The sequence below is a fragment of the Poecilia formosa genome, unplaced genomic scaffold, assembly GCF_000485575.1.
Source record: "Poecilia formosa unplaced genomic scaffold, Poecilia_formosa-5.1.2 Scaffold461, whole genome shotgun sequence".
Lineage (NCBI taxonomy): Eukaryota > Metazoa > Chordata > Actinopteri > Cyprinodontiformes > Poeciliidae > Poecilia > Poecilia formosa.
The window spans coordinates 369721-380422 of record NW_006800400.1 but is presented as its reverse complement, the minus strand read 5'-3'; the positions used below and the strand labels follow the sequence as shown (position 1 = coordinate 380422).

General features: G+C 40.9%; 1 protein-coding gene and 1 long non-coding RNA gene across 2 annotated transcripts; one reads left to right on the top strand and one right to left on the bottom strand.

The window, feature by feature from the left end:
* Positions 1-188: 188 nt before the first annotated feature.
* LOC107833817 (uncharacterized) lies at positions 189-2562 on the top strand. The gene is made up of 2 exons (XR_001659589.1): positions 189-1966; positions 2410-2562. It is a non-coding gene; the product is annotated as an uncharacterized LOC107833817 (long non-coding RNA).
* actr5 (actin related protein 5) lies at positions 2463-7112 on the bottom strand. Its single transcript, XM_007577954.2, has 9 exons — positions 6630-7112; positions 6101-6336; positions 5815-5984; positions 5521-5738; positions 5114-5278; positions 3731-3835; positions 3392-3531; positions 3080-3212; positions 2463-2929 (listed from the first exon to the last, which is right to left on the bottom strand). Exons 1-9 carry the CDS (start codon positions 7011-7013, stop codon positions 2606-2608), a joined length of 1875 nt encoding a protein of 624 aa, XP_007578016.1. The 5' UTR covers positions 7014-7112; the 3' UTR covers positions 2463-2605.
* Positions 7113-10702: the final 3590 nt, after the last annotated feature.

The window sequence follows — 10702 nt, the reverse complement described above, 5'->3', positions numbered from 1 at the left end:
TGATATTGTATTAGGGATTAGGTAATGTATCCAGCAAGTACTTTTACTTTTAATACTTAAGTATTTTTAAAAGCCAGTACTTATTTACTTTTACTTAAGTACAAAGGTTAATGTGGTAGTTTTACTTTTACTTGAGTACATTTTTATCTGTGTATTTGTACTTTTACTTAAGTAAATTTTTTGAGTACTTTCTCCACCACTGAGGGAGCGAGTTCATCATCAGCTCATATAAAGCTAGTAAAAGTTTATTTTATTTGAGATGTTTCACTTTGACAAGCTTTACACAACAAGATGAAAAAGTAAAAGGACCTACATTCAAATACTGCACGTGATTGGCTCAGGCCGTCATTGATGACGTGATCCTCTGGAGGCATATTCAAAGCCTTAATCACACTTCACAGATTGACGTCAATGAGCGACTGAACCAGAGTCTTTGAATGTAGGTCTTCTACGATCATTTGGTCACTAAACTTATTTTCGTCTTCCAGAACGAACCAGTTAGACAGGTTCTTAGGATCGAACAGTTTATCCTTCCTGTCTTTACCTCTCTCTCAGTCTGTCCCTCTTAGCATAGACTGAACATGAGAGTTCGTTCACAACCAGACGAAAGGGAAAAGGTTTAGCGCCGGGGCTTTTTAATAAGCCCCATACCTTACGCCTTCTCGCAAGAGGCGTAAGGTAACTGGCGCTCTGCGGGATGGGAGGCGGAGGAGTTGCCTCTCCTGCAGTGGCGCCAGGCCCGGTGGCATGGCCTGGCATTGAGGGGGCATTGCCCGCCCCCAGAGTCAGCCGTGCCCGCCCTGGATGGGAACCTTTTTGTTTTTTTTTTAAATCTCAGAGTGGGCGGTTTAGGCCGCGTTTTGTCGTTTGATTTTTACCAAGGAAGCACGTTGGCTAAACCGTGAGTGAAACAGTCACTGGGACTGACTACTATATGTTCCATTGAGGGACAATAACTTTAACATTACATATACCTTTCTGAACAGGCAAGGGTGCACTTTCTCCGTCTATAATCAGACATTAAAACGACTTGAAACCATTCCTCCCTCCCTGGCACTTCCTGACCCGGGCCGGCCCCCCTTATAGCTCCGCGTCAAACTTCACGACGGCCCAACAACCGGAAGACAATCTGTGTTAGTGAGTGGACAGCCCTTTGGGGGAGTGCAGAAAGACCCTGTCGTTTATTAGACATTCAGCAGAAACATAAACTGGGTAAGAAATGATGGCACTGAATACCAGTTTGGCCTGTTCTGTACTGTAATATCCAGCAATCTACCTGTGTTAAAAGATTTACTGTCTTATTACCTGAACTACATGCATTACTTTTTCTCCGCCTTGTTCTTTGAACAATTCCATACATATTGTTTTGAAGAAAAATGTGTTAAGCATACCATGTTTTGTATTGCACAGCTGATATATGTCCATTCTTTTGATTAGCTATGTTTGAATGAAAGCGACATGTGAAACATGAAAGTGTACGTTAAGGAACGTAGAAATGCGATTTTTAGTGATCTCTGTAAAGCAAATATAAAGGTCAGTGTTTTAATGTAGTTTTTATATATAAAAATGGAAAGACATAGCATTTTATGTTTCTTTTCACCATCTAGTGGAAACAACAATATACTGCAACATAAAATAATTAGATTCCTGAAAAAAGGATTTGTTTACACTAAACCCAATAGAGACATGATGAATGGACAAAAAGGAAACTTAAGGAAAAGAGGTTAGATTAAAAGAAAAAATGTAGTGATGAAACAGACAGAACTTTGTTTAAAAAAAAAAAATCTGTATTCAAATAAACAAAGAAAGCTCGTGTTTTTTTCTTTTTACAAAATATTGAAATATGTGTTTCCACTAGAACTTAAAAGCTGATCACCATTCAATATGAAAAGTTTTGACCAGCATTTCAACAGATGTTAATTACAAATTTACAAAAGACTCACAAAGGATAGTCTGAATAAGAGATGTTGGTAACGCTTTATTTGAAGGGGTGTGCATAAGACTGACATGACCCTGTCATAAACATGACATGAGACCTGTCATGATCATAAAGAAGTCTTTATGAATGTTTGACAGTTGTCATGAAGTGTCATTCGGTAAATAATGATAATTTTAATGCAAAGTTGCTCTAAAAGTTGCATTGAAAGTCCATTAAAAATGCCAACTTTCCATTAAATTGTCATTATTTACAAAATCATGTAAAGTTGGCACTTTTAATGGACTTTCAATGCAACTTTTAGAGCAACTTTGCATTTTGCATTAAAAGTGTCATTATTTACCGAATGACACTTCATGGCAACTGTCAAACATTCATAAAGACTTCTTTATGTTCATGACAGATGTTATGTCATGCTTATGACAGTGTCATGTCAGTCTTATGCACACCTCTTCAAATAAAGTGTTACCAAGACGTCTTTGAGGAAAGCTCTAAAATTATAACACTGTAAAAAGATGTAGCAATGTTTGGCTGAAGCTACAGCTGCATATAATGCAATAATCCAACTGCAAAGGACCCAAAGGTTGGGATTACCGAATCAAACCAAAAAAAAAAAAAAAAAAAAAGCATCACGTCAGTCCAAACTGAACTCAATGAATATTCCTCATTTCAGGAGGCAGCCATGTTGACATCGGCAGAATCTGTGGATGAGGATGGAGCTGGGGCGGCTGTAACGGTTGCCGCGGAGGCTGAGGCCCCTGTCAGGGTCTGAAGAGCCGCAGGGGGCTCGGCGGGACGAGCAGGAACCGGTTTGGCGAGCTTCATGGGAACAAAGACATTGGAGGCGCAGTGTTCGCTCAGATATTCGCCTCCTTTCTCCTCGTAGTCCTGCCGGCTAATCCAGCCTTCAGCTCCTGCTGCGGCTGGATGCTCCAATGCCCAGTCCCGCGCTCCGTACCAAGCATCCAAGCCCGGCCGGGTTGCCATGGTTACCTGTGTAGGCAGGTAAAATTATATTATATACAGATTTTTTTTTTTTTTTTTTTTGTCGCCCGGTTTCAATTCAAAGCAATTTTGCTCGTCAAAATCTGCATTATGCGTCACATTATGCATTATTTTAAAAATACATTTTGAAATGTTAACCTTGAAGTGAGACTGGAAGGGCCTCAGTGCCAGCAGCTCCCTCTCCACCCGTTCCTTCATGCCAGGGTGCTGCATGTTCCCTCCCGTCAGAAACACATTGCTCACCAGCGCCTCCTGCTGCTCAGGAGTGTATCTGTTTGTGGTTAAACAAATTTATATGTAAAGTTCCAATAAAACTGCATGAATTTCCATAAAATAAAACGCTGTTGTGGATTATTTTAAAAGAAACGGTTCTTTTTGGCCACCCGATTACAATGCAAAGCAGTGAGGGGTTTTCTTACTGCAAGTGGATGTGTAATATTGTGCTCTTACCTTGCTAGGACATACTGCAGCGTCTCCATCAGTCCCATCTGGTCTTCTCCGATCAGAGAGGGCTGGAACAGGATTTCCGGACAGCGCAGCCTCTCCGTCCCCACAAACAGCTGGTGGTACTCGGCCATGTTGAAGGCGGGCTGGAAAACAGATCGAGCTCATCCTTTTACGTCCCGTCCCAACGTCTGTTTTTCCCCGAGCAAAGTCCAGAGCACGAGCAGAAAACTTGACTAAAAGTTTACTTGCAGGCACTCCTCCACACTCTGAGGCCCGTCAGCACAGCGTTAATGAGGCTCCCATGTATTTATTAGAGAATCTGCAGTGTCAGTCTGCCACTACCTGAACGACGCCGGCGGATTTTTCTGACAGCGGGTCCTCGGGGAAGTCTGAATCCATCAGTGCCACTCCGTCTCCTTCATCCACCGGCTGCTCTAACTCCGATACCTGGCAGAGAGCGAGAGAACAGCCTCAGGCGTCATGTCAGCCACAGATAATCCACTGCAGCAGGCGGGAACAAATTCTGCACATTCATTAGGAGTCTTAACAAAATAATAATAATAAAAATTAAAATAAAACTAGGTCATCTAATTTTTTAGACTACAGATGAAGCTTGATCACTAAGAATGCTTCTGACTTTTACCTACTCAGGCATTTGCATACCCACTGTAATGCAAAGCAGTGGAAATATGGAATCTGCTCATTTTACCTGGTTCGTTTATTTACGTACAGTGCAAAGAAAAAGTGCTTCATCTCTGTTTCACTTTAACAAACTAATCCCACAAAGATAACCCGAATGAATACATAATTCAGTTTTCACATTATTATTTCATTGATTAAGGAAAGGAAATAGTTACTCAAAACCTTAAGAAGAAAAATCAAGGTCCAGCTTCATGTACATGTTCAAAACTGTATCATGTTGATCTTACAAAGCTAACAAAGTTGGATTCTCCCTAAACATAGAGTGAACTGCATCGGTTTCTGGTGACTCCTGTCTGTCTTTGACGTGCGTCCAGCTCGTGCTTAGAGAGCAGCTGAAACACCAGTCATTAACTTTTATGCTGTTCAAAGCAAAATTTAAAGTTTATGAAGCAGGAGGACCATTTTTTTCTGTTGATCTTGTTACAGATGTGTTTTCAATAAATCACATCCAAACAGACAACATACCAGGATTGTAATTAAGGATTAGTTAATGATTAGTTGAGACAATCATCAACCAATCTACTAACCAAATAATCGTGAATAGGGACTCAAAAAATGGCAATTTGCTGAAGGAACAACACCCTCAGAGAGGTAATTAAGCCAGAACTGTACAAAAATATAAACATTTAGCACTTATGAAAAATAGAAACCTTTGTCTGTAAATACATCCATACTCCTCAAGTGGCATGACTTTAGCTGGTTGAAGTTTTTTTAATTTTTTTAAATCTACTAACCAACCTTTTCTATCCAAGTATTAATTGGTTGATCCAATAAATAATCACCAGATTATCCATACACTGTATTGATATTAAGCCAAACAGAAAGGGCTGAGCTTTTCACATGTTGACGTATTTTTTAACTTTGCCACAACAGATCACACATATGCTAAGAGAAGGCTATGCTGATGCTTCATCAGTGTCGATAACATGTTTATTTTCTAATTTAGTTGAATTTTCTGTTTTTACTTTGTACAGACTCTAATGTTTAAATGATACATCAACAGCTGAAGAGAAGAAGTCGTACCTCCATCTTCCCCTCCGCTCCGTCGCTCTGCAGCAGCTTCAGCCTCCCCTGCTCCACTGCAAGCTGCAGCTTGTTGATGTACGACTGCAGCTCCTCGGCTGAATCCATGTTGAGCTCCATGAGGCTTTTGTGGAACTGATCCAGCAGGCCGTCCTCCAACAGCTCCTGCACACACAATGCTCTATGATCACTTGTGCTGCACAATGACAGCTTTTAGAATTGCAGTTTGTTCGGCTTTTGGTTGTTGCTGCAGTGTTGAAATCACTGAGTAAGCAAAGTATGTTTACATCAGAAGTGGAACAACATATTTTGTTAGTGATTAATAAAAGTAGTTTGAAAATATGTTTAAAGAGTTGGAGAACTTTATTTATTTATTTATTTATTTACATATTTAGAGTAACAATTACTTGTACGGCCAAAAGTCGGTCCAGCCTCTCTTGATCCTGCTGCAGCTTCTCCTCCCGCCGGCGAGTGTTGATCTCCTGAAGTCTTCGGAGCTGCTGAGCTCGCCTCTCTTGCCGCTCCTCCGCACTCACGCAGCCACCTGGCACCTTCCCAGAGAAGGGAAGCTGTATCCGGTGAACCTCCCGCTCATAAAACTCCGGGCAGCGCCACTTCTCCAGCTCTGTAGACCATGCACAACAAAGGGATCAAATAAAATACATAAAAATAAGATGTTGGTACGTTAATCTGTGTTGTACCTTCGTGATAATCCACGGCGGCGTAGCTGTGCCTATGCAGCAGTTCCTCCATGCGGCTCAGTGTGATGGCGGCGAGGTGACCTGGATATTTCAGCTGCAGGAGGCGCTGCAGGTAGGAAGCCGCCTGACTTCCAGCCACGTTCACACGTTTAGAGTTCACAGCGTCCAATCTGAAATCAAAAATCGCATCCGGTGAAACAGGGAAAGGCTGCATTAAGTGACAGTATAACACAGTCAAAATACGGTGGAAGTACTCAGGATGATGTCTGCGTGTGCCGAGGCTCACCTGCCGTTGACGACAGGCAGGATGTGAGAGCAGTGGTAGCCAGAGGACAGGATGATGCCGGTGTTTGGTCGCTGCAGGTTCCTCTGGTTGTTATGGTAGAAACTGTACAAGCCGTCCACGCCATAAGACACAAACGGGACGCGGTAGCACTCGAACAGCAGCTCTGACATCATCTGCCGGCAGTGCAGCGGGTTGCAGGGGGCCTCTGTCATCAGGATGGGATGCTCCACACTGCCCTAGATGTGAGAGAATCAGAAACAAAGTCAGCTAAACTCATTTTTACAATTTATGCAGAAGAAATAAAGGTATTAATGAAATCTAAATGGCATGTTTTATTTTTATTTTAGTTTTTACAGTTTGAGAAATTATTTGAAAATTTATGTCATTCTTGTTTGTTCTTTGAATCACTTTTTACAGGCTGGTTAAGCTCTACCAGCACAAAATGTGAATACTTGTCATTTCTTTCCTGGAATTACAACAAATTAATCGGTTCATCCATTTTCACCGAGTTTCATCGTGTTTCCCTGACCTCCGAGGTGAGCCCCAGGTGTGTGAAAACATAGTCCAAGATGAGCTCCTGGATCTCGAAGTTCACCACCACGTTGCGGTCGAACTGGCTCTTGAGCAGCCACCGCAGCGGCTCCAGATTCGGGATGTCGTTCCCTATCTGGGTTTCGCTGCGGGCGGCCCCTCTGCTGCGAGCCGCCACCGACCTGAAAAGCAGCCGCGGAGAGTCGAACTCCGCCGCCGGAGCCGCCCAGCCGGCCCGAGTCTTAAAGGAGCCGTTGTCTATCACTATCGGGGCCGCTGTGGGGGTCATGCACTGGGCCGGGAGCTCAAAGATTGGGTCTGGGGACGTTTTACAGTCCTGGAAGGAGAAGATTTGACACACCGGTTGGTCTTTAGAAGCCATATTTGAAATGTGTCACAGCAAAATACACCCGTGTTAAAACTAGATGTTGCCAACTATTAGTTCCCAGTTGCTTTTAACTGTTTCAGTGTAAGAAATAATGACTGAAAACGTTGCTCATCCTCCAGGCCGTCGGGTGACATGGGATAATAAAAAAAAATAAATAAATAAATAAAAATCGTGGCCACGAAATACTAAGTCGTTCCCACGAGTTATGTTAGGTCGTGGCCACGATTTTTATTTGTATTTTTTTTCTCCCACGTCACCAGTCGGGCTCCTTACTGTACAACATATCTGATTTCCATATATTAATACATGTTTTCTTCAAAAATAAATCGTTTTACCTAAAGCAGCAAACTCACGTCTTCTGTCAATAAAATTTCAAAAATATATCTTTTATCACTTCATGGGAGGAGTCTAAGAGCGTCCTGTTAAATTAACCTGTTTTTCATTTATGCTTTTTAAAGCAGATTTTAGGATTGTCTAATTACTTGTACAATAATTCTTGGATTCTCTGGGGAATTAATATGATATGACACAAAACTATAAGGTCAGTTTTGACTTTTTCTCACTCATAATGTGGCCTGGAACTGTAATGATTATATTTTACCACCAGAGGTCGCACCAAACCGATTTGAATTAGATTTGACTCAAAGAAACGGTTTATTTTATGGTACTAGAGAGGTCTGCTTCCGTAAGGAAGACTACAGTTCTACAGTTCATATGAACACCCATATTCAAGTTAGATATTTTTTTCTGAAAACTCTGATTCTTTCTTACATGTTTTCCCCCCCTTATTTTCCATTTCCATTATCATCTTGAATGCAAAAAGTGAAGCTACAGATTAAATCCTGTACAAGACTTTGGGGCTGTGTGGTTGTGGGATAGTGGATGGTGTTCAGACTTTGCATTTAGGTTATGGATTGCAAGCAGTGATACTTTCAAATAGTGAATTACTGTCTGTCTTGACTGTAAAGAGCTGAAGCTTCAGATGTTTCTGAAGGGAACTCTTGTGCTTTTCAGTCCAGCCTAGGTGTCAGTAAGTGAAGGAAATAGACATTTCACACACTGTTTCAGTTTCATTTATCAAAAACTCAACAGGAACTACACACATCCCTAATCTTTTCAGAATTTTTAACCATTAAATTATCTAGAAATGTGTTATTAGATGAATGTGATAAACGTAAGATGGCAAGAAGTGAATGTTTCTGGATGGGTTTATTTCCTAGACAGCACAGATATTGAGAGGCAAGATGAAAAGTAAGAAGGGTGTGCGAGTGTGTGTTTATGTGTGGGTGGGTGCCTGTGTGTTGTGGGCGGTTACAGTATGAGGCATGATGTTGTGTCACTGAAGCCCGTGCACAGTTCACTGCTCAGGCACAAAGCTCTAAGTGAATGCGTCCCTCTCCTCCTGATGCTAATAAGCAGATCTGGGTCACCTCACCCTCTTAGACACACGTGCATGGATGCACACACACTCACAACTGCAATCTTACCATCCACCCACACACAGACACACACACACACACATGCATGCATGCAGACATAAACTAAAAAAGAAAAAGAAAAAGAAAAAGAAAACACCCTGTCTACTCTCTATTTAAACACACACACACACATATGGGGGCTCTGATTCCTCCGGGGCGGCTGGACATGACATGGTGCTGCTGTCTGCGTACACCGCTCGCAGCTCTCTGCTTGTTGTGCTTGTCATCCAGGCAGCGGTGATGAGGCACGAGGGAACAAACAGCCTACAAGCGCTGTGGGACTGCCACGCATGATGCCGAGCAGCCTCCATTTTGTGGAGGAATGAGCAGACCGCTGGTTCTCTCTGACAAGGAAGAGGAGAGTGAGAGAGGGGGGGGGGTGGATCATGTCAGGCTCAGTTCTGATGAAATGACTCAGTAGCATCTATCAGTTACTCCAGTTTAAATTATTCAGTAAAATCATTTGTATTTATTCGAATGTTACGGTTTTGACAGTACACCATTTTGATTCCAGCACCCCCTTCCACCTTTCTCTATCCTCCCCCTCGCCCACCCTCCAAAAAAAGAGTCCTCTTAAAGAGATGAAGAGCTGACAGGGATCATCATGCATGTCATTCTGATGTTTGATTCTATTGTAATAGAATCACGAATACAGAAGAAAAATCTGTATTGTGAAATTTACTCAGATTTACAGTACCTTGCAACAAACATTGTTTCCACATTAGAACAAGATTTTCTTGCATTTTAGTGGAATTTTATTTGGTCCTAAACAAAGCAGCACATATTTGTGAAATGGAGGAATGATGACGTTAAAATCTGCAAAGTGTGGCATGCATCTGTATTCAGTCACCCTTATAGATGGGATTGTAATCCCATGTAAGATTATGCACGTGTCATATTAATCCACTGTGAATTTGCATTACCAGGTAATTAGTACAATCATGCCTTTAATGTCAGAGTGAACTGAACTAACGACTAATTAGAGCCAGTAATTTTTGTTTTATGAACAAAAATCATAGGGTAGCTGTCTGAGTTATTGGATAAATTCCTGTGCGACTTTGTGTAAAGGTCACACAAAGTCCGCTAACACACTCTACAACAATGAAAGGTTTCCCTTTGTTCAGCTGATCTATATCAGCAGCTAAATCAAAAAGAGGAAGTAGAAGTAATAAAAAAAATACCTCGTGACTTTTTAAAAAAATTCTTCAGAGAGAAACATAATTCTTGGTAGCCATGTTTATATTTTAGATCCAGTTATTTTAAACCAGTGAAACAGTTTTGTCTTCTAAGCAAACATCGTGACGCAGGAAGACAAGATACTTTTACGCCCAGCTGTTTATTCACATAGAGCAATTTGGTTTCAGAAAACACTCAAACTGAAAGAAGGCAGCAAAAAAGAAAGAAAAAAGCAATTTCATTGAATGAATAAAAATATTATCACATTTATCAGAACAGTTTTCTGCTGTTTTTGAAGCTCATTCACAGCTTTTTTTTTTGTTATTTACCTCTCAGCTTAGGTCTTATATCTGATTTTGACACAGTGCAAGTAAAACCAAAGAAAAGAGGAAATGGGCAAGACAAAAAGAACCATCAAGTCAATTAAAAGTCCACAGCAGTACAGTATCTGAAAGTCACGTCTTCAAGAACCAAGAGGAAGAAAAATCCCATCCATAGCTCACACAGGAGCCCAGGGATTTGTCATGAGCCCTGATTTATCGGAGTTAAAGTATTTGTGCATTTTTTATTTTTTTTGGGTGTGTGTGTTTCAAACACAATTTTCATTCAATTTTAAACTGGTTCTTTGTTAATTGTGCATCACAGTACAGCTCTGAATAACTACAAGCCACTTGAATCAAATCTTGTCGGTTCAAGTAATCTGTGAAACTACTTTGTTTCACATGAACATGTGTAAAAGTTTAAAACAATGGAATCCAGTGAGAAAGTAAGGTAAACTTGTTTTCTTTTCAGTATCAAAATACTGTTTGTGTATCTATTTATTTAATAGATACACAAACAACACCAGGCTTCTGCAGAATTTTACACACACGGATTAAAAAAAAAAATCTTAGAAATTGACTTTTTAAAGAGGACAAAACTTACATAGTTTTGAAACTGTATTCTCCATGTTGTTGAGATCTGGGAAGCTTGATGTTCATGCACAACCAGGTATCAGTTCATTACATCTTGCACGCACACACACACACA

Bases quoted from the DNA above. Each gene is read 5' to 3' on its own strand.
- actr5 (XM_007577954.2), bottom strand. From the start codon at position 7,013: ATGGCTTCTAAAGACCAACCGGTGTGTCAAATCTTCTCCTTCCAGGAC. The intron at 5,985-6,100 runs GTGAGCCTCGGC...TTTTGATTTCAG, and splicing joins CTGCCTGTCGTCAACGGCAG to ATTGGACGCTGTGAACTCTA. The intron at 3,836-5,113 runs GTACGACTTCTT...GCTCTCTGCCAG, and splicing joins GAGCGGAGGGGAAGATGGAG to GTATCGGAGTTAGAGCAGCC.